The 23988-nt window shown below is 42.3% G+C and overlaps 1 protein-coding gene and 1 pseudogene across 1 annotated transcript; one reads left to right on the forward strand and one right to left on the reverse strand.

The window, feature by feature from the left end:
- Positions 1–537: 537 nt before the first annotated feature.
- LOC125354364 lies at positions 538–2467 on the forward strand (annotated as a pseudogene).
- An 18142-nt stretch (positions 2468–20609) lies between these two features.
- Positions 20610–21772, reverse strand: LOC125354365 (non-histone chromosomal protein HMG-17-like). Its single transcript, XM_048349962.1, has one exon. The coding sequence runs from the start codon at positions 21696–21698 to the stop codon at positions 21426–21428; it is 273 nt and encodes a 90-aa protein (XP_048205919.1). The 5' UTR covers positions 21699–21772; the 3' UTR covers positions 20610–21425.
- Positions 21773–23988: the final 2216 nt, after the last annotated feature.

Genomic DNA, 23988 nt, shown 5'->3' on the forward strand with positions numbered 1-23988 from the left:
CCGCGCCTCTGGTCGGGACGAAGGTGGGGTCCCCCCTTCTCCCGCATCTCGCCCTCCCTGGGGTCTGGGTGGAGGCTCAGCCCTGCTGTTCGCCCCGTTACCCCCCCTCCGTCCCCCTCCCCCAGCGCCGGTTCCTCTGGTAGGCCCACAGCCTGGCTGCGGGGAGGGGTCGCCTCCAGACACCGGGAGGCCCTGGGGAGGAGGAATCTGGTCAGGAGGATGGGGGCTTGGACGCGGGTCTCTGGTGTGGCCCCTATCTGGGGCTCATGTTCTGCACCTCGGGAGCCTTCTGCAGATCACAGGAACTGTCACGTGTGGAAGGCTTTCCTAAGGACATTGTAAAAGGCGTTCCTTTTTCTAATAAACTAGATACTGAAGAATAGACAAGGCAGGATCTGAAAAGAATGTGATCTGGGTGATGGATATTGACCTTACACATGGATCCAGTTTCTCACTTCTCAAGCTTTTGTAGAATGCAATAAGCAGCGGCCCACATTGTTTTTCTAGAAGAGAGGGCTGCAGCTTCCTCCAGCAACAGACACTTTTACAGTTGCATTCAATGCCTAACATTGCAGAACCCGAAAGGGCCAATGATTCTGGAAATGGTGAGCACCAGTCTGAGAGAATGTCTCTGGAAGAGAATCTACAAGATGCTGTAAAATCTTTCCGCACAAGTGCCTCAGGAGCACCCTTGGGTCCCAAAGAAGATGGCCATTACCCATGGAGTTGTTCCGGTGACTCATACTCGGAATAAAAATCTATGCCATCTGCTCAGACTACTCCTTCCTCAACCAGGCAACCTCAATCTACAAAACTCCAAACCCAGCCTGCTGCTCTTGCCTCCTTGACAGTACCTCTTTATCCACTAGGAATAATGCATCAAAATACATCGGCATCCCAGCTAGTGCATCTGAAATAATCCATAATGAAGGAAACAACTTGGACACGTTATCCAACAGCCTCGGCAAGCTACCTCTCGCATGGGAAATTGATAAATCAGAATTTGATGGGGTTACTACAAATTTGAAACACAAATCAGGCAATGCAAAGAAACAAGTTTCCAAGAAAAAAAAAAAAAAAACTTCAGGTAAAAAGGGAAGATACCCAAGAGAGTGCCCTCAGCACTCTCCTCTGGAAGACATTAAGCAGCGGAAAGTGCTAGATCTCAGATGGTGGTACTGCATAAGCGGAGCACATACAAGACTTCTTGTGGCATTTCCTCATTGATTTTGTGTTGGAATTTCTTATACAGCAAAGTAGGAGCCGGGAATCTTCCACCCATAACCCAAGAAGAAGCTTTACATATTCTGGGCTTTTAACCGCCATTTGAAGATATCCAATTTGGCCCATTCACTGGAAATACAACACTCATGAGATGGTTTAGACAAATTAATGATCACTTCCACATGAAAGGATTTTCTTACTTTCTATACAAGCCTCATGGGAAGAACAAAACAGCTGGAGAAACAGCTTCAGGAACCTAGTCAAAGTTAACCCATGGACTGAAAGATGAATCGCTGGCTTACATCTATCATTGCCGAAATCATTATTTTTGTCCAATTGGCTTCTAAGCAACTCCTGTTAAAGCAAGTAAAGCATTCGGCAGGGGTCCTCTCTCATGGCAGGAAGTGGAATATTGGATATTGATTGGCGCGTCCAGTAGGAAACATCCGGCAATTCACTATAAAAAAAAAACAGGCAGATATTGTCACTGATCTGAACACTCAAAATCCAGAATATCTAGATATCCGGCACTTAGAGAGAGGACTTCAGTTCCAAAAAACAAAGAAGGTTGGGGGAAATTTGCATTGCATTGCATCATAGCTTTCCAGAGACTAAGCTGGCAAAGGTTTGGCCTTTGGAACTTTCCATTCGGCACCATTAGACAGGAACCACAGCCTCCAACGCATGCCCAGGGAATTGCCAAATCTGAGAGCGAAGACAACATCTCCAGGAAAGCAGCATGGGCATCTTGGCCAGTCCTTCAGTGCCAGCTTCCACCAGGACTGGTCCTGGAAGAGAATGGCTAGCATCCATGAGAGAAGGAACAGTGGCTACCAGGGCTACAGCAATTATGACAGGAATGACTAACAGCGGGAGGCTGGGCAGTGGGGACGCCGCATGGCCGTCCTGCACAGGACTCATCTGGACAGTAGAAGATGTCATTAAGCCTATGAGTAGGACAGACCTTGTGGTACAAAGCCTAACCTTGTAGTTCTCTAGTCAGTATGCTTGCACAGGACTATGATGAACGGAGAATTCAGATGCATAAGCAGATAAGCACAGTTTATTACCCTTCTACAGCTAAGAGTAGATTAACAATCTGGACAGAACTTTTCATAGAATCCAATAAAAATCACAATTGCTTCTAAATACAAACACAAATTCACATAACAGTATCAGAATTTGAAATACTTAAGCATGAAGTGATTTCTTATGACTTGATCCTTAGGCCTATTATTACAGATAGTGTAAAGCACTGTCTGTGTGCCCTTAAAAAAAAATGAGGGCTGTGAATTTATTTTATTTTATTTTTTTTCAGGCAGGAGAGAACGTTTATTACCAAACTGCTGGCCTGTGGCCAAGATGATCCCTGGCTGGAGAGAAGGGAGAGAGAGAGAGAGAGAGCGACCCCCACCCAGCCCTGCCTTATATCTAGGGCAGGGGTAAGGGGTGTGGCCAGGTGGATTAGGATGTGACCTCAGGGAAAGGGGAGGTAACTGCCTCCAGGTCTGCAGGTTACCCAGGTAACTGGGTGGAGACTTAATGAGGTGGGGGCAGCTACATGGAGGAGGGCTGTAAATTTATAAAATTTGCTCATGGTTAAAGCTCATCTATAATCATGTTGTGAGTCGAGTAGTCTTTCACATACAGCAGTATCATTTCTAGCCTCATCATTTGTTTCACAAATAATTGTTTCATGATTCTCAAGGCAAGAAGAGAAAGATGGAAGAAACGGATCTTTTCTGTTGGTATGTGCAGGTGACTTGCTCTGTGGATTCAGATATTCTTTACTTGGTGTGTGACTGTGAAATATTGATGGGAACCTTAGGTTTCGGAAGCTTTCTTCTGTAAGTTTAGAATAAACCTTGTTTTAGGGATTATAGTCAAACGACAAGTGGCATCAGAAGTTTCTCTACATAAGATAATCTGTGCAGTGAGATTTCCTGACATTTGGCCTGTCCCTTCCATGGAGTCGTATGTTAGCAATGGCCCTGTCAAGACACGTTAGGAACACTCAGGCCACTCTGAGGACAACTCTCTTCTTCTAAACTCGGAGCTGTTGCAGTTATTGAATCATATAGGTAATTCTGTGAAGTGTTGACAATTTCACAAGTGTGGGTTTCATGCATTTGTGCTCCTCTCCAGTGGTTGTTGGTTTCCCTTCTGCCGCCATCTTCTGACTCACAAACTTGCAGGATCTCTTGTTCTTTCATTTCCGGGGCTGATTCTGGGACTCCAGTCAGTAACTTGGGGAATACAAGGTGCTGAATATGTTGGCTACCATATTGCAATACACCTCAAGAAGAGGGTTCATTTTTTTATTTTTAGAATATTTTCATTTTTTTTCTAATGAATTTTATTTCCATTTATCCACTCACACGTCTAGCCTACAGAAAGGGATATACATTCTAAAATGGTCATTTTTTCTGAAGAGAATATTTTGCTTGACATGCAAAAGACTGAAAGAGATTTGTAGGTTGTTGATTTTTGTTACTTCATACTGGAACTTTTAAAAAGTTTTCATCAAATAAAGTTTTGTTTTCTACTTTAAAAAAAAAGAAAGAAAAAAAAAAAGAAAATAGAAGGCAAAAGTCATATGTCTTGATTGGTAAACACACATAAAACAAATGAGGTGAATTAAAGTGAAAAATCCAGTAATTAATTTAAATGTAAGAGTCTAACCCTATAATAAAACAAAATAATACTAGAAGTTTTTATCAAGTGAAAATAATAATAGAAAAATCAGGAACTAAGACCCAATCGGATTCCTGCAGCAGCAGCAGCACCCTTGGCGCCTGTGGTCTCATCTGCCTCTCCTTGCCATCTGCTCTTCACTTCTGAGAACACGGCCTCCAGCATGGCTGCCTCTGATGGCATCATCAAGGTATTCCTTGAAGTGAAAGTGTGTAGGTCATGACACTGAGGAAATGAAGAAGTGGTGCTGTTTTCCCTGAGTGAAGAACATGGCAGTGGAAGAGGAGAGAAGAGCATGGTAATATGGACTGGGGCTGGTGGCTCACGCCTGTAATCCTGGCTACTCAAGAGGCTGAGATCTGAGGATGGAGGTTCAAAGCCAGCCCAGACAGGAAAGTCTGTGAGACTCCTATCTCCAATTAACCATCAGAAAACCAGAAGTGGTGCTGTGGCTCATGTGGTAGAGCCTTGTACACAAAAGCTTAGGGACAGCCCAGACCCTGAAGTCAAGCCCTGTAATGAGTTGGGAGTGAGAAAATCCACAGAGGCACAGTTAAAGGTGACAAAGGTATTTTATTAGTCGGTCTGCAACTGCCTTGTCCCAGGCTACCCTGAAACTAGGAGCAGCTGAAGCCTCCAAGGGTGTGAGTTTTTTTTCTTTCTTCCTCCCATTAGGCCTCTCCTTAGTGGAGGCCTCTCTGCTCTCTGCAGGCCTCTCCGCTCCCCACAGGCCTCTAGGCTCTCCACAGCCCTCTCAGATCTCAGGCTCCTCTACAGGCGTCTCCAGTCCACAGGCCTAGGCCCTTCTCGGGCCTGAGGGGAGCACAGGCACTCCAGGAGGTGCCTCTTGCTGCCTTCCTTTCTCTGTGTCTCTCTCCCTCTTCCAAACAGTCACCACCATCCTCTCTGCAGGCTCAGGGCTCAGGCCTCTCCTGTCCACAGACCCAGGCCCTTCTCAGGCCTGAGGGGAGCAAGGGCACCCCAGGAGGTGCCTCTTGCTGCCTTCCTTTCTCTGTGTCTCTCTCCCTCTTCCAAACAGTCACCACCATTCTCTTATGTCATGTCACCCCCCCCCCCACCTCCAGTGGAAGCAGGTCATGGTGATCTCAGCTTGGGTCAAGACCCTTTGATGCCACGATCCCCCGGTTGAGGGAGTGGCAGTGACAGCATGGGGCAGGACTTCCTGCACCTCAGGTTCTCACAGTACCACAATCAATAATAACTAAATTAATTAATAATTTACCTAGCTACTCAGGAGACTGAGATCTGAGGATTGTGGATTGAAGCTAACCTGGGCAGGAGAATCTGTGAAACTGTCTCCAATAAGATACTCAGAACAAGCTTGAAGTGGCACTGTGGCTCAAGTGGTAGAGTGTTAGCCTTGAGCACCGAGAGGCCCAACCCAGAGACAGCGCCCAGGCTGAGTTCAAGCCCCAGGACTGACAAAAAATTGCCAATAGGCCCTCTACAATGCAGCATACTAGGGCAAGGAGGAAGACATAGTGTTTATCCACTGGAAGTGTGGACCACTAAAGAGTAAAATGATATGTTCCAGCTCCCAGGTCATCATCTACAAAAAACTGACAGAGATAGGATGGAGCTTGAATTACAAGCAAACTGCTAGGACAAAGTCAAGGACTTTTCACTTTCACAGAGAAGCTGGAGGGCAGCTGTGCCATTTCCCTGGAGAAGAAGCCTTTATCAGCCTTTCAGCCCCCTGCCAGGAACACCTGTTAGCCCCAGACCTGCCCTGGGGGATTTCAGGCTGCCCCTTTTCTGAGGGGCTGGGGGAATCTAGTTCTTTCAGACCAGTTACCAATCTTCCATTCTCATTCCTTGGACCTTCCTCCCCCCTCCCTCTATGATGGTTCAGGCCTTCCCAAAACAACTTAAAAAAAAATTGTTCAGCTGCCTGGCAGATATTCTTTTGTGTTGTTGTGTTCATTCCCTATTTATTGAGAAGTTGAAAAGATTGCTACATGCTAGTGTGTGTTTGAAAATGCATATGAATCAGAAATTTTAAAAAATTATCTTTAATGGCTGGGGATATGGCCTAGTGGCAAGAGTGCTTGCCTTGTATACATGAGGCCCTGTGTTCAATTCCCCAGCACAGAAAACAGCCAGAAGTGGCGCTGTGGCTCAAGTGGTAGAGTGCTAGCCTTGAGCAAAAAAAAAACGAAGCCAGGGACAGTGCTCAGGCCCTGAGTCCAAGCCCCAGGACTGGCAAAAAAAAAAAAATTATCTTTAAGTAGTTGTTCAAAGGGATTTCAATTCAATGTTAGTTTATGAGTACAATGCACACAGATCTATGTCATCTCTCATCATTTTCTCCCACCAAACCACTTTTGATCTTCTGATTCTTTTGGGTTGAAGCGGACCAAGTTTTCTCCCCTTCTACCCAGTCAACTGGTTGTGGAGGGCTGTATTTTTCTTTAATAATACTGCTACTCTCCTTTTATTCCTCCTTCACTTTATGAGGCAATAGAGACTGTGCTTGTCTGTTTAGTTCTGTGTATAAATGAAATGTAGCCATTACCCCTTCCCTTTTAGTCTTAGTTTCACTTTTTGGCTTTCCTTTAAGGCACAGGTTTATGGTTTCTTGATGTTTTTCTTCCTTTCTTCTTTTTTTAAAATTTGTTTTTAAACCATCTCCATTTAGGGTTTTGCTACCAAGCTCTGTATTGTTCCTGCTCTTGTCAACGTCATTGATGACACCAATGTTGGTAAGTTTAATAGTTCTCAGATCTTATCTGACTCTCTCCTTCTGAACAGGTTTCTTTCATTGAATCTCTTGAATGCTGAAGAACTCACAACTTAGTTCTTGGACTCTTTTAATTCCCTCTGTATATTCATTCCTTTAATGATCTCATTGTATCTATTGATTTGTGTTTATTTTTAATTATTTTTTGGCAATACTGAGTTTTGATCAGAGCCTCACACTGTCAGACAGTTGCTCTACAACTTGAGTCATGCTCCTAGCCCATTTTTTACTTGAATTATTTTTCAGATAAAGTCTCACATTTTTTTTTGCCCAGGGTGGCCACAGACCTACTGCACATGCCTCTGTGTAGTTGAGATTACAGGTGCACACCACTACACTTTGCTTTTGGGTTGGATAGCATCTTGGACCTTTGTCCTACTAAACTTTACCTGAGTAGCCCAGCCCTCTGTTGACCTTAAATACTAACCACTTCCAAAGATATGTCCAACTGCCTACTGAACATATGTGTAAAAATACAGTAGCAATCTTTTTTATGTATATGAAGTTTTAATTGTACCAAATTTAGCTAATTAGAAAAGAATATTTATAGATATAGATGATAATGTACAAAATAACAATTCAACAAGACCCATGAGCTAACCACATTTTCTTCATGCTCTAACCAAATACCTGAGAGAAACAACTTACAGGAGAAAGTGTTTTGTTTTGTTTTCAGCTCACAGGTGCAGAGGTTTCAGTCTATCACTGCAGGGAGGGTGTGGCAGAGCAGCTCACGTCATGGCCAACAGGAAGCAGAACAGAGGTGTGACAGGAAGGGGCCTGGGCCCAATAGCAATTTTAAACACGTCCAAGATAGATTTTTTTAATCTTCCCTCAAATTCACACTGCATTCAGTCTTTTCCGTAGCAGGTGTTGACCATTATATATTTACAGTTTCTTAGACCAAGGGGTTGGAATTATTCTTCACTCTTTTTTGCCCCCATACTCTACATATAGTCCAAATAGAGGATAGGTGGAACTTTGAGTCCTCAGAGCCCCAAAGTGGGGACTTCCTCTCTCCCTCCCAGATTCCTCCCAGCAAGATCTCTGCCCGGGCAATGGGTGCTCCAACCTTAAAGAGCAGCAGTGAGAAGCGTACAATCTCATCAGAAGTCATCTTTCCAAACACCTGGACATCCAGAGGACAGCTGCTGCAAAACATCTTGCAGCAGAGAATGGAAAACCCAGCTCAGCTGTCATAACTGGTAGCTACTTTGGCTGCAAAGATGTGAGGACATAACTTTCACCATAACTTTGCCATCACTGTCTTGAAGAGAAATGCACAGCTGAGAAGAAGCTAGAGTGGCCTCAAAAGCTGGAATAAGGCCAGTAAATTACTCTAGCCAGAAATGGACTACTGGCCCAAAGAACAGGATCCCCACAGCTTTTTGAATATTTTTTTAATTGAATCTGAGCACAAGTTGTTTTGTGTGTGTGTGTGTGTGTGTGTGTGTGTGTGTGTGTGTGTTCTTTTGGGTTTCTTTTTGCCAGTCCTGGAGCTTGGACTCAGGGCCTGAGCACTGTTCCTGGCTTCTTTTTTATTTTTGCTCAAGGCTAGCACTCTGCCACTTAAGCCACAGCGCCACTTCTGGCTGTTTTCTGTATATGTGGTGCTCGGGAATTGAACCCAGCGCTTCATGTATTCGAGGCAAGCACTCTTGCCACTAGGCCATATCCCCAGCCCCCCACAGTTTTTTGTACATCACAGATATGTATATATTCACCAGGACATTTGAAATTTTGTCATTTGTATTAGATAAGACTATTTGTCACCCAAGCCTAATTTTGATGTTTGTGAGAAAAAGAAAGGAGACTTGTTAGGTAGACAGGGATGAAAACTGGGGGACATAACACATGACAGATAACACATGGTCCATCATAGCGCTTCTTGCTCCTACAGTGCCTCAAGTTCCTACTCAAATGCTGATCCTTCCCATAAGACCTTGGATGCCCACTCAAACAATGAAAAAGAGAAGAGCTGAGATTGCAGGTGCACACACCATCAAGCAATCAGCACACAGCCAGGGGAAGAGATGTGGGAGGAATCCCTGCTATAATAACTGCCCTCCAAGAGCACTCCATTGGTTCTCTTTGGCCATTGTCTATGGAGAGTCTCCCTACTTTTTTTTTTTTTTTTTTTTTGGCCAGTCCTGGGCCTTGGACTCAGGGCCTGAGCACTGTCCCTGGCTTCTTCCCGCTCAAGGCTAGCACTCTGCCACTTGAGCCACAGCGCCGCTTCTGGCCGTTTTCTGTATATGTGGTGCTGGGGAATCGAACCTAGGGCCTCGTGTATCCGAGGCAGGCACTCTTGCCACTAGGCTATATCCCCAGGCCGTCTCCCTACTTTTGTAGCTTTCCTTTCACTTTCAGATAAACTTGCTCTGTCTGCTTTAAACACCTTCCTGCTTTTTAATTCTTTCATGGAAGAGGAAAATAAATCTGTTCCCCTAGGCAGCATCAGTTGCAATTTTCTTTATTGCCATATTCTTTATTGCTGTTGTAATTTTCTATTATTTCTTTATTTGATTTTGTATTTGATTTGTTTCTTTAGTTATTATTTATTGCAGTTTATTTGATTTGTTTATTTCCTTAACTTCCCCTCTATTCTACTCTATACTCAATATAAGCGAGTCTTTCTTAGTCATTAACTGTTAGTATACGTTGTTTGCCCTACCCACCCATTAATCCAGCTTCACCTCACCCATACTCTCTCTTAGCCATTCCTATACCACATCATCTATCTTATACCATTTGTGCGTGTGTGTGTGTGTGTGTGTAGTGTTGGGCTTGAACTCAGGTCTTGGGTGCTGTTCCTAAGCCTTTTGGCTCAAAGGTAGCACTCTACCTTTAGCCACAGCTCCACTCTCAGCTTTTTGGTGATTAACTGTAGATAACAGTCTCATGAACTGCCCAGATTGGCTTTGAACCATGATTGTCAGTTCTCAGCTTCCTAAGTTGAAGGATTACAAGTGTGAGCCACTGTATCCAGCAACACACTATTTTTTTTAATTTTATGTATTTTATTGTTTGTTTGTTTTTTTGCCAGTCCTGGGGCTTGAACTCAGGACCTGAGCACTGTCTCTGGCTTCTTTTTGCTCAAGGCTAGCACTCTGCCACTTGAGCCGCAGCGCCACTTCCAGCTTTTTGTATATACATGGTGCTGAGGAATTGAACCCAGGGCTTCATGTATATGAGACGAGAACTTTACCACTAGGCCATATTCCCAGCCCCTAATTTTATGTATTTTATTTATGTGGTACTAAGGAATTGACCCAGGAACTCATGCATGCTAGGCAAGCACTCTACCATTAAGCCACATTCCCAGCCCTATTCTTTTTTTAAAACAAACTTCCACTCCTTTCTTACAATCCCTGCTGCCATACCTCCTTCCCGACTGCAGTCAGGGTTTTTAAAACGTATTTCTTTCTTATTCTGTTCCCTCCATTCCCAATCCCTTCTCATTGCCTGCACCTTATCACAGAACTACAAATTTCTTGAGCACTGTGGGTTTAACCCTTTTCCCTTTCAGGATAGGTATTCTGAGCTCTGATCTGACAGACTGATTCCTACCTGCTCTGTTGTTTCTTGTTTGCTATATTTGTGGTTGTGGTTGAATTTTCTTATTTCCATCTTTCAATTCTTCTGTCCATTGTTGTCATTGAAGATATTCTGTGTGGGGAAGCAAGTAGGTTTACTTAATCCTATCTCTCCAATTTCCACCCCAATATATTAGCCAAACTCCCAATTCTACCTTACCCTACAGGAATACTAGCTTATCCTATTAGCACCCCCCCCCGCCCCCGCACCTTTTACTTATCGGCATAGTCAAACACCAAGTACCATTCAGTAAAGAAGAAGCCAGACGAATGCTCACACAGCCTCTCACCTTGACTTATATCTGCTTTTTACTTATCTCTATTTTTCATCCTCATTTCCCTCATTCTGAATGGAGTAGGTCATCCAGATTGATATACTTTAGTGTCCCTACAGTTTTAGTTATTCTACCAAAAACAAAACGCAAGTTCTTTACCAGTGCCAACACTGGGTTACATATGGAAAGAAGACTATCTTCATTGTAGTCCACCAGTAGTTGGTCTTTCCCAGATTTCCCTTGGGAATCATTTGGTTCAGGCTTGGCCAGTACTGGATTCATTGGTGAATGAGCATGTCCACTGAACCTGTTACCCAGAAGCTGGTAAGAAACTTAGAGAAAACTTAGCAAATTAGAGAAAACTTGTTGCAGGAGAGGAAGCATAGATTTCTTATGAAACCACAGATTTCCAAGTATCTTTCCTGTCTTAGGTCTCAAAGGCAGGGGGAATATTAACACAAGAACTTGTTGTACTTCAGTGAATCCAAAATTAGTAGACAACTCAGTGATAAAAATGACTTAAGCACGGTATAAGATAGCACTAGAAATGTACATACTGCCCTACAATGTAACTGTGCCCCTTTTGCACAACACCTTGTCAAAAAAATTTGTTTAATAAATAAATAAATTTAAAAAATGACTTAGGTATATGTCTATCCTTCCAGGAGAAAAGTAAAGAATTTTAGAAGTTAGTGCTTTATTTTGATGTGTTGTAGCCTCCTCTTCATGCTAATAATAGCAATGACTAATGCTTATTGAGCACTTATTTACCAAGCATTATTCTGGGAAATTTACCTACATTTATTCAACGATCATCACAGGTGCTAGTGTCTTCTCATTTTCCCCACTTGGAAAGTGAGACAGAGAAAGGATGATGGGATATTCTTGCTTAGCAAGTATAGGTGTGTAGCTGTGTTGTCCCCCTTAGAGGAAATAAGCTGACTCCCTCCTCTCCCCAGGAACCAAACAAACCAAGCTGCCCACCTCCTCTCCCCAAGTACGATCTGGAATAAGTTATGTAGCTCATCCCTGCCTTGGTCAACTGCTTTGTAAGTTGACATGTGTGGCCTCTCTTGTGACTTCTCAGAGAATATTCAGTAAAAGACAGATGATGTACCTGCTTTTGCAGAGAAGAAATACCATATCTAGGTCTCACTTTGTTAATTTTTTATTATGAGCATTTTTAAAGGCCATGATCTCATTGGTTTCAGTGTTAGGATTTTTAGTCCAATGGCCCCAGTCCTTTAAACTTAGAAAATTTCCAACTACTCTTTTTAAAAAAGTAATGATCCAGGTGCTGGGAGCTCATGCCTGTTAATTCTAGTTATTAAGAAGGCTGAGATCTAAGGATCACAGTTCAAAGCCCTCCTGAGCAGGAGAGTCCATGAGATTCTTACCTCTGATTAACCAACAAAAAGCCAGAAGTGGAAGAGTGCCAGCCTTGAACAAAAAGCTAAGGGACAGCATCCAAGCTCTCAATTCAAGTCCCAGTGCTGGCATTCACACCCACCCCACCCCCACACACAAAGTAATGAAAAACAACATGGGATTGTGTTGTTTACAAACTATGAAGGAACAAGGGAACAACAACGTGGTAGTCTCCCCACAAGATTCACCTCTTTCTCAGCTGTCAACACGAGGAGCAGTGAGAATGAAGACCTGGAGGGAGGCATCCATGGTGGAACAGCCATTGTAAGCCAGTTACCATACTTTTGCTGAAGCTTTCCTTGTGTTTGATTCTTTGAGTCTTTCAGACCCTCTGCAGAGACAGATGCTGATGGCTTACATCTGTGACCCTACTTATTAAAGAGGCTGAGATCTGAAGGTCACCTTTGAAGCCAGCCTGGGTAGACAGATTCCAGAGGATTCTCATCTCCAGTTACCCAGTAGAAAGCTTGAAGTGGAGGTATGGCTCAAGTAGTAGAGGACAAGCCATCACCAGAGAAAAAAAACCCAAGAGTGCAAAGCCTTGTGTTCAAGCCCCAGTACAGGAACACATACTAAAAAGACTACCAATAGGCTTCCCACCCCCTGAGGCTGACAAAGCTTTGGAGTCTCTCCCAAAAGCCTCCTGCCCTCCACTCCCAGTCACAAGACCATTGAAGTCCATAAGCCTCTGAGGGCAAAGCTACAGAGGAATGGGAGACCTAGCACCAGGGAATGACTTTTGTCCTTATATTTTAGTCAAGATTGGAAATCTCAGCATGATGGTTTGAATTTGAAGTAGCACAACAACAAACAAGAGATAATATGTGTATCCCAGGCTCAGAGTTGAGAAGGTTCTTTAGCAGTGGGGATGGTCAGTTTGGCCATTTTGCCTAGGTGGAAAGGTCTCCCTTCTCTAACTTCCCATTTACATCTTCTTCCTCCTCTCCAAGGCCTTATCAGAATCTCCTGTACCCATGTTGCTCTGAAATGTTGGTGTTGGCAGTGCTCACAAAGGTCAAACCCATTACTGATAGGGAAATAATGTTATCTTGATTTCATTTTATAAGAAGATTGGACTCAACTCCAAGAACTATACTGATAAGCTCCATTATTGAATAGCTTATAATAATTCACAATGGTTTATGTACAATGGGCTGTATTTTCTATTTGGATAATGATAGCAACCATTGGTTACTTGGCTCAGTTTTTGGTCAGGCAGAAATATTAACTTTGCATTCATTCATTCTTTTTATTTATTCACTCATGGTAAGAACATGGGCCCTTTCTTGGGCAAAGATGTGGATTGTGGTCTATTTTTCTTGCTCCAAAATTCATGATCACTCTTCTATTACTTTTCCTATTACTATTCTTTCTACTTTCCCTGGCATATTACCCTTAATGTGGGATTGGCTTATTTCCTCTTCCTTCATTCAGAAAGCTCCTTCCCTTGGTGATACGTTCCTAAGTTTAGTTGGTCTTAGTATCTAACAAGATGATCACCAGAAGCTGAGTCTAATGAATGAAACTTTCTAGATAAATCATTCCTCTAGGCTAGTATCTCTTGCTTATGCCCATATTTCCATGAAGGTTCCAAATTTGTCCTGACCCCTGAAGATCTCATCATGTAACTATGATTTCATTTAATTAGTCTTCTTTCCTCCACTGTCTACAACTTACTGGTAGTAGCTAAGATCTACACTGGTCCTTCTTACTGGTTCTGGAGTCCCCTCTCCTGCAGACCTTCATTCTCTTCCTATCAACACCACTCCAGAGCTCATCATGATGTTAGATTGCTGAAATATCCTCCTTTTCTTTATAAATCTAGTCAGTAATCAGCCACAATTCCTTGGGGGCACGGGAGCTGCATGAGGTTTAATGACTCTGTTACCTCATAAAATGAGCTCTTCCTCATTTGCCTGTCATCAAGATCCCAGAACCTCGCTTACCTCCAGAACCAGCCTTACCTCCTGTAAGTCCCTCAATATAAATCTCACATATTAAATCTGTATGCTCAAAAGCAGTCTCATTTCTGTCCTTGGGCTGAGACCTGAGACTGTCTGTACAATGGAGAATATCTTCCTCCTGCATTTACCTCTCAAATGCTTTCCACCATAACTGCCCTAATCATGACAGAAAGAAGTGATCATCTTCTTCATCACTGCTTCTCTAGCATTATTTTGTTAGTACCATTTGAGATAACTCCTCACTTCTTTATATATATTGAACCAATTAAGTCATTGAAAAGGTTAGATAGATGGAGGTTCAAATCCTTTCAGGGGCTATTAGGTGTGTGGAACTTTCTAAATCCATGAAATAAGGTACTAATGGCTAGGAAAATGGAGAACAGAAAAGGAATAGCCTGTTCATTGAGGAACAGTGAGGGGCGCAGACCTTCCCTTGGGATTGGAGGTTATGTAAGGAACTGGATTTTGAGGTGGGCTTATATGTGGCTGAACAAGGAAATAGAAAACAGAAAATGGGTATGGTCTCTTAGGGGCCCAGGGCAATGCCCTTGGCCAGGCCCACAGTGGAATACTCCACCTGGGGTAAGGGGCTATTGTCCCCTGGGATCCACAGCTGCTGTCCTTGGCCCGGCTCAGATTGAAATAACCTGCCTGCAGACAAGCATTTGGTCAAGCCTGTTGTCTGTCTTGCTTATATTCCATCTTTAGATATATAAATGGATTGGGCCAAGAGGGGAGCAGTAAGTGCAAGTCCTTCATATAGGGTCTTTGGAAACATAAAAAGAGACCGGGCTGCAGGAGGTAGACTGGGAAAGGGGTTAGGGGTTGTCTTTCTGGATACTTCCTGCTGACATGGGGGCATCAAGGAGTCACTGGGGTTAGGGTCTTCAGAGTCCAGATCTGCATTGGGCAGGGCAGAGTGGTATTAGAGAAGCCTCCAGTTGCCTGCAGTAATAAGATGGCCTTGACTTGCTCCCAGGTAGTGTCCTGAGTGAGGGCTGTTATCCTGTTAAAGAGAAACTTGAAAAAGGTGAGATCAGGCAAAAGGCTGACAAGGTGACAGAACCAATTAACATGAATGACATAAGGAGAACACACCCTGGCCACAAGCCTTAGAAGTTCCCTTTGGAGCATAAGCCCAGTTGTGGCCCATTAAAAGGAAGGAAGAATAACTGGACTAGGGACAGGAAGGGAGTGTCTAGGGTTTGGGACAACTGGAATGGCCTGTCCTAGTTGGCACCTCTTTTGTCATGGGGCTTGCACTCAAGGCCTGGGCACTGTTCCTGAACACTTCTGCTCAAGGTTAGTACTCTACCACTTTGAGTCACAGCATCACTTCCATAATTCTGCCACAGTACCACCTTCGAATTTGCTGGTTATTTAGCCATACTTCCAGCTTGGCTGGTTAATTAAGAATGGAGTTTCAAGAATTTTTCTGCCCAGATTGGCTTTGAACTGTGATCCTCAGATTGAATGAGTCTGCCACAAACCCTTTTTTATTTCCAATTAAAGCAACAAGAAGATCCAATGGAAAAATAGGTGATATAACATTTTTGAATACTACTTGAGGTTAAGACATTGTAGGCATCACTAAGCCTTTGTGATTGCAAGGAAGAATGCAGGAGTTGTCCTTTTAGCTCTACATGCAAGGCAACTTACACTAATGCCTACTTTTCAAGGAAGTTTTTTTGGGCTTTTTTGGCCAGTCCTGGGGCTTGAACTCAGGCCCTGGACACCATTCATGAGCTCAAGGCTAGCACTCTACCACTTGAGCCCATCACCACTTCTGGCTTTTTCTGTTTATGTGGTACTGAGGAATTGAACCCAGGGCTTCTTGCATGCTAGGCACGCACACTATCACTAAGCCACATTCCCAGCCTTTCAGAGAAGTTTTAAGTGGTAAATAAAATATTCATGAAGAATATAGTATATAATTATGGAATATTTGCACATATGCCTCCTCCCCTAGAGAACTGAAAACTTCAGAATTCCACATAACAAAATGTCCATTTCCACATTACATCTCAAATCTATTTCAAGAGCCTCAAATACACGTTTATTGAACACTAGATGAATTAATTTATTTTTGACAGTACGGGGATTTGAGCTAAAGGCTTCATGTGAGTCCTGGCCCAGCCCCAAATGAACTGCTTTTTGTAGGAGTAACTTCTAGGAGTGTTTTATACACAGTAAACAGGCTTGTACAAGGACACCTTAGGGAGTAAGAATCTTCTGCTGTCTTTTAAGTCATGTCTTGTACAAAGATGTCTAGTCAGGCTATCTGCCTTAGTACAATTGGATCCATAAGCCACAGGGGAGATTTAAGTTGTCTTTGCAGTTTGACAAGAATTTCTATAAAGCTCATAGCTGTAACTGTGAGCACAAGAACACTGTATACTATACCGGTATACTTGCAGAAAAGGTACATGGTTTCGAGTATTAACTCCATCCCTTTCAGATCTGTTCCCTCCTGTATCTCTGTAGCTGTGTGTCAAAATGCTTAAAACCTCCCTTGCCTTAAAACAAAATAAAATTCAAGCACTAGTAGCTTACACCTGAAATCCTAGCTACTCAGAAGGCTTAGATCTGAGGATCCTGATTAAAAGCCAGCCCAGACACATAGGTACAAGAGAATCTTATCTCCAATTAATCAGTAAAAACCAGAAGTGGAAGTGTGGCTCAAGTGGTAGAGGCCTTGAGGCATGTGAGAGCCAAGCTCTGTTCCAGCACACAGACACACACAGACACACAGACACACAGACACACACACACACACACACACACACACACACACACGCTTTAGGGCTGAGGAGCTAGTTCTGTAGCAGAGTCTGTCTACTATGCACAAGCATTGGGTTTGATTCTCAGCAGACACAGACAGACAGACAGACACACACACACACACAGTACAGGAGCTTTAGTTCAGAAATGCATTTGTATTAAGTATGCCCACAAACACCTTGTCTTTGGAGTCTTTCCTCTATAAATGGTGCTGTTATGCTTGTGCCCCTCCAGATCTCATAGGTTGAACCTTTAACCTTTAGTGATGTTAGCTGAATATGGGCTTGGGGAGATGGTTGGTGCCCCAATGATAGAAAAGGTCTTTAGATAAGGCCAGAGCTCTGGCTCTGGCTCCCTTTGCTTTCTGAGAACCAACACCCCACCAAAAAAAAAAAAAAAGAAATATAGTTTAACGAGTTAGGAAGAGGACCCTTACTAAAAGCCAAAGTTGCTGGTACCATCTTGTACTCCTCAGCCTCCAGAGCTGTTAGAAATGTCTGTTGCATAAGTCTATTCCAGAAAAGGCATAGCAAAAAGTAGCCAGAGATCATCAGGGCTGCTGGTCAGTCCAAAGGGCACAAGAAGGGACATTGTTGCCATTTCAACACAGTGGCTCCCCACTAGAGACACTAGAGACAAAGGGCCACCCTACAGAACATCAAGGGTCAACTCAGTAATGCTCTAAAGGCAGGACATCCAACCAAAGAGCATCCTATAGTCTTATGATCTAGTGGCGCTACTCTTGCTAGGTTTTGGACTTGTTTGCAACCCATCATCCCTTTCTTCCTTTCAATTTCTCCCTTTTGGAATGAAAATCTTAATCCTATGACTGTCCCACCACTCTGTGGGAAATATATCTTTTGTAGTTTCACAAATTCATAGTTGGAAAGATATTTGCCTTAAGATTAATTGTATGTGGCACCTCATCTATATCCGGCTTCAGTGAGGTTTATATGAGACTTTAGACCTTAGAGTTGATGGTGGAATGAGGTAGAATTGTAGGGCAAATTGGTATGGAATGAATGTGTTTGCTATACAAGAATAATATGGATTTTGGAAGATCAGAAACAGAGACAGAGGTTGTGTACTGAATGTCTGTGACCACACAAAATTCATATTTGTAGTCAGACCCTCCAGTGTGATGTAATTTGGAAGTAGGGCCTTCGAGAAGTGATTAAATTAAAAGGGTCTTAAGATGGGACTTCCATAATAAGATTACTCTCCTTAAGCCCAGTGATGGCAGCTCATGCTACCAGGAGAGAAGGGAGAGGTTGGAGGGAAGGAGGGAAGGTGAGAGAAGGTGCAGACCACAACCTCTATAATCTTATCATGGAATGCTGCAGTATACCTACCGTAAACACTATGCGCTAGGAATGCAACTATACCAAATCATTCATTTATATTCATTCATTGTAAAAATGGTGTAGTGCTTTCTTAAGGTATCAGGAGCTGCTTTTGCTTTACATCTCCTCTCTGTTCTTAAAGCTGAATTCACCTTATGATCTGCCCTGGTTAATAGAATACAGCTTGAGTGAACCTGTGTGAGTTCTGGGTCTGGTCCTGAAGAAGCTGTGCAGCTTTTACACACACACTTTTGTCAAACAGAGACAGCCATGTGAGCAGGGCTACTAGCCTGAGGAATAATGAGAAACTCGCGGCCAGTCACTCCCAGGTCTCCCAGCTGACAGCCAGGAAACACTGGAGCCATCTAGTGGACCACTAATTGAACATAGATGCGGAAGACAGCCCAGCAAAGACCAGAAATGCCCAGCTCATCTCAGCCCAAACTGCTGGCCTGGAGAATTTTGAGCTAAATACATTGTGATAGATATATTTTAAAGTTTTAAATGAAATTTCAAATTCTAGTTTACCAATATGTATTATAAAACATGCCCACTCAATCATCTGTCCCACATTATTAGCATAAATTAATTATACAAGGGATTTTCAGCATAGAAGTGTTCATTACAGCCACATGGCCATGTAACATTTCTCTCAAACTTTATCATCTAGCAAATGGAAAGTCTATACTATCCACCAAAACCCAAATTCCCATTCTTTTTCACTCCCAGCCTTGGTAACCACTATTCTATTTTTCTGTTTTCATGACTTTGCTCTTGAGATCTCATAAAAGTAGGACTATTTGTCCTTTTGCATCTGACTTATTTCTCTCAGAATAATGTCCTCCAAGTGTTATCCATACTGTAGTATGAGAATTTGTCTTAACCCACTTTTCAAAAGCTCATACAAAAGGAATTAGAAACAAAGTCTTCAAAATCTGGTAGTATTTACTTCATAGAGACAGCACATCTCAGTATGGCATATCAAGGGCTCAGTTGCTACTATGACATGGGCAGCCATTTTGGACAGCCATTAGACAGACCCATGCTATGTTAGGAGTATCACTCTAGAGAGGAATAGAGGGCTAAAATCTGCCTTTACTTACTTGTTTAGTTATTTGTTTTTTCAGTGCTGGGTATCAAACTCAGGGCCTTACGCAAGTAAGGTAGACAAGTAAGGTAGCTTCCTACCTTTTATTTTCTTGGCTCCCTGTAGGTGAACTTTGATGGAATGCATTTGAGGCTTATGCCATCTCTTTCTTTTGAGGAATGCTACAGGGAACATCTTCTGTGCAAAGATGTCAATCTTCACATTAAACAGTGTTCTGGTTATAAAAGTCCTTGAGGAAGTATTTTTTGGTGTTAAAATCTAAAATAATTGGGCTGGGGATGTGGCTTAGTGGTAGAGTGCTTGCCTCGCATGATGGGATCAATTCCTCAGAACCACATAAACAGAAAAAGTTGGAAGTGGCACCATTTCTCAAGTGGTAGAGTGCTAGACTTGAGCAAAAGAAGCTCAGGGACAATGCTGAGGCCCTGAGGTCAAGCCCCAGGACCAGCAAAAGAAACCCTAAAATAGTTATATTTGTATTATTAGTTTATTATGATTTTCTGGACATCAATGATTGTGTAACTAATTTTATTTTCCAATTTTCATTGGCTATGAAATACATAGAAGCTAATTGTAGTATAATATAACATGGATACAATACAATATTTCCAACAATGTGTTTAGTTTATTACTGGTTTATTATTAAATAGTAAACACAAGCTAGGCATGCATCAGTGACTCACATCTGTAATCCTAGTTATCAGGAGGTTGATATCTGAGGATTGTGATTTCTGAGGATTGCTGTTCAAAGACAACCTGGGCAGGAAAAGCCCATGAGACTCTTATCTCCAATTACTCACCAAAAAGCCAGAAGTAGCTGTGCTCAAATGGTAGAGCACCAGCCTTGAGTGAAAAAGGTTAGGAAAAATACATGTGAACTGTCAAAGGCTACACTGAGAAGTAGCAGAGCTGTGATTTAGGCAGAAACAGCCTGAATCAGGCCTGGGTTCTTCTGAACCATGCCTTCTCTCCTCTTGGGTCCTGTTTGGCATAAGACTTTTATCTTTCAAAGACCTACTCAAAGGGGCAGTCTGGGAGTAGGCCAAAGACAAATGTAAGAAGGTGACAAGAGAAAAATAGAAACAAAAGATTGAGCAAAGTCCCTTTCCAACTCCAGGCACGCCCTGCTCGCTTCAGTCTTCTCTCAGATGTTTACAAATAAAATTCTCTGCTCATAGCAAGTATGAGAGCCTTGCATTGGAGTTCAGGGCTTGAAGGCCAAGATGGAGATCTTTAATGGACAATTAAGATTCAGGTAAAACCTAAATTAATGTGTTTGGTAGCTTTCCACCCACACTCCATTGTGTGCTTATTACATCTGGATAATAGAATTCCATTAAATTTGATCTGATCTTGTCTCTATATCTTGAATTCTTACATAAAGAACTACAATGCAAACTAGCTTAGTATAGGATTTTTAGTATAGGATTTTTTTTCCAAGCCAAGCTGTATCCAGCTTTATTAAAGATACTTTTCATAAACTACCATGGTATTTCAGGCAGGACATGGGCAGACAATCTTTTTGTTTTTTAAACAATATACAACAACTTTCAAACTCCCTTCTTGGATGGACTATCAAAATCAGAAAGCCAATGACATCTTCATCTGAAGCTCTGAATAGGGGAAGTTTAGAGTGAGGGTTGACATTTCACATTAAACATGTTGTTTAACAACTTTTCACAAGCCGACCCTGACTTTCAGGAAATGAAAATGGCAGAATTATCAATAAAAAAAATTCACGATTTAGAAAAGGAAACCACTGCTCTTTTAAGGAACACCATCTCAATGATGCCACTGTGAAGTCCAGATTGCCTGGCACATTGGAAAAACCAATTGGGGGGTAGGGAGGGTCAAGGTCCCAACTGGCCTCTGGTTTTAAGGGAGTTAAGTCTATGCTGATGATGGAGAAAGAGGAGGACAAAAAATTATTTTGAGTTTTCCCTCATCACAAGGTGTTTGTGCCAAGGTGGCTGTGTGTCAACATGAGGGAATTCCTTCTCCTGGGAGCCAACAAGAAGCCTCTCAAAACTAGCAGGGAAAGGCGGTCCCCTCCACATTTATCCAGCTTTAGAGACATTCTATTAGTGGCAGATGCTCCTTTCCCCAAAGCAAGTGTTCCGTGTGCTAACAACACAGCTTAAAAAAAAAAAAAGTAAAACAAAATTCTGCATTTTTATAAAACTTGATAAAAAATAGTATTTCAAACTGTACAGTCACCAGAAGTAGACAGTTATCAAAAATGCACACACTTTCACTTGACATCTCCAGCACCTTCCGCTTTCTGTGCCCGTTGTGTTTTGGCATCTCCATTTTCTGCAGGGTTATTCCCATCCTTGCCAGCATCAGCTTTCCCCTTCTTCCCTTTGGGTACCTTCTCTCCCTTCTTTGCAAGGACTTTTTTAGGCTTGGGCTCTGGCTTTGGAGGAGCAGGTTTAGCAGACAACCTGGTGGATCTTCTCTGTGGCTCGTCCTTCACCTTTGCTTTATCTCCTTTAGTATCACCTTCAGCCTTTCTCTTGGGCATGGTGGCTGCGGGACGGAGGCGCTGGGCGAGGATGCAAAGACGCGCAGCGCGGGTTGGTCCGGGGGTCGTCTCGCCTCTTCTTCCAGTATAGGATTTTTTAAAAAATAAGAGCCAGATATCAGCCATTCTTAAGAAGGCAACTGATTGAACCATGGCCAAATAGAGCAAACTCCCAAGTGTAACCAGTTAAGCTATTTCTGCCCATCACACCCTTGATCTGTTTATAATTGTCATCCATACTGCAGAACAGAGCCCTCTAAACCTCTTCCAGCTTGGAGTGCTGAGTTATTCATAAATCATTCTTTGTTCATATAAAAGTTTAGATGTATTGTGTCTAAAATTTTACTCTTAATGGAAGTAATGGCAAACACAAATAATACCCCTAATGTGTAAACCTAATGCTTTTATATAACCTAGTTGGCCATATCAATGGGAAATGGCTACTCTTACTACCCCCGTTTTCCAGATGAGAAACTGACATGAGACAGACAGCATTTGTCCAGAGTCACACAGACATCCTAAAATTAAAATTATCCATCCTCAGAAATAGCCTTAGGCCTGGGCAAGAGGAATCCATGCACCATGCTTTAGAAACTTTTCCATAAAGGGCCAGCAGAGGCTACCAGGCTTATAGTGTCTTTGTGTAAACTTCTCAACTCTGTTGTTACAGAGACAAAGCAGCCACAGACAATATGTAAATAAAATGGGCTTGGCTATGCACCAATAATATTTTATTTGCAGCATATAGTTTTGTAAGTAATGCTGTTGCATTGGTTCACCTTTTACCCTTTGTCTCTCCATTCTGATGTTCTCCTTACCTTCCCTAGTTCCAATAAACATATATATAATACCCAGGTTACCAAAATCATTAACAGTGACATCAGGGGCAAAACCCTGGGGAAAAAGAAAAAAGAAAGTGGCATAATTTCAGATGGTACATTGAAAATAACAAGACAATGATAAACCACTTATTTCCATAACTTGGAGTTCATATCATCTTATGTGTTCATATGTACATAGTTATTGAGCTATTTTGATCTTCAGCTAGTCTAGTATCCTAGACATGTACTAATTATTACCAATGAGTGATACTATAGAGTCTATGTTTCTTTGGGTCTGGCTTGCTTCACTTAGTATAATTTTTTCCAAGTCCTTCCATTTCCTTATGAAGGGAGCAGTGCCATTCTTTCTGATAGAGGCATAGAATTCCATTGTGTATATGTATCACATTTTCTTGATTCATTCATCTACTGAGGGGCATCTGGTTGGTTCCATATTTTAGCTATGGCAAATTGTGCTGCAGTGAACATAGTTGTGCTGGTAGCTTTAGTGTGGTCTTGCTTGTAATCTTTTGGGTAGATGCCCAAGTGGGGAGCTCTATGTTTAGCCTCTTGAGGAAAACCTCCATATTGCTTTCCAGAGTGGTTGAACAAGTTTATACTCCCATCAGCAGTGTAGTAGGGTTCCCTTTTGGCCATATCCTCTCCAGAATCTGTTATTGTTAGTTTTCTTGATAATGGACATTCTTACTGGGGTGAAGTGGAATCTCAATGTTTTATTGATTTGCATTTCCTTTATGGCCAGTGATATTGAGCACTTCTTCATGTACCTCTTGACCATTCTCATTTCCTCTCCAGAGAAGTCTCTTTTTAGGTCTTTAGCCCATTTATTAAGGGGACAATTGTTTCTTTGAGGATTTGTTCTGGGGGAACTTAATTTTTTGAGTTCTAAGTATATTTTAGATGTGAGGCCCTTGTCTGTTGTATGGCCGGTAAAGATCTCCCAATCTGTGGGCTTTCTATTTATCTTGCAAGCTATGTTATTTGTAGTCCAGAAGCTCTGCAGTTTGATACAATCCCCATTTGTCCAACCTTCTTTGATTTGCTGTATTTCTGGGCCATTATTAAGAAAGTTTCATCCTGTGCCAAGGAGCTGAAGAGTCTCTCCTATTCCTTCCTGCAATATTTTCAGGGTATCTGCTTTTACCTTGAGGTCTTTGGTCCACTTGGAATTGATTCTGGTGTAGGGTGATATATAAGGATCTAGCTTTCGTTTCTAACAGGTGGTTAACCAGTTTTTCCAGCACCATTTGTTAAAGAGGCTGCCTTTCTTCAATCCTACTTTTTTAGCTCCTTTATCAAAGACTAGGTAGTGATAGGTCTGAGGGTTCATTTCTGGATCTTCAGTTCTATTCCATTGGTCCTCGGGACTATTCTTGTGCCAATTCCAAGCTTTTTTTCTTAATATAGTTTTGTAATAGAGTTTAATCCAACTGTATGACTCCTGGGTG

Source organism: Perognathus longimembris, chromosome 7 (genome assembly GCF_023159225.1).
Source record: "Perognathus longimembris pacificus isolate PPM17 chromosome 7, ASM2315922v1, whole genome shotgun sequence".
Taxonomy (NCBI): Eukaryota; Metazoa; Chordata; class Mammalia; order Rodentia; family Heteromyidae; genus Perognathus; species Perognathus longimembris.

Bases quoted from the DNA above. Each gene is read 5' to 3' on its own strand.
- LOC125354365 (XM_048349962.1), bottom strand. From the start codon at position 21,698: ATGCCCAAGAGAAAGGCTGAAGGTGATACTAAAGGAGATAAAGCAAAG.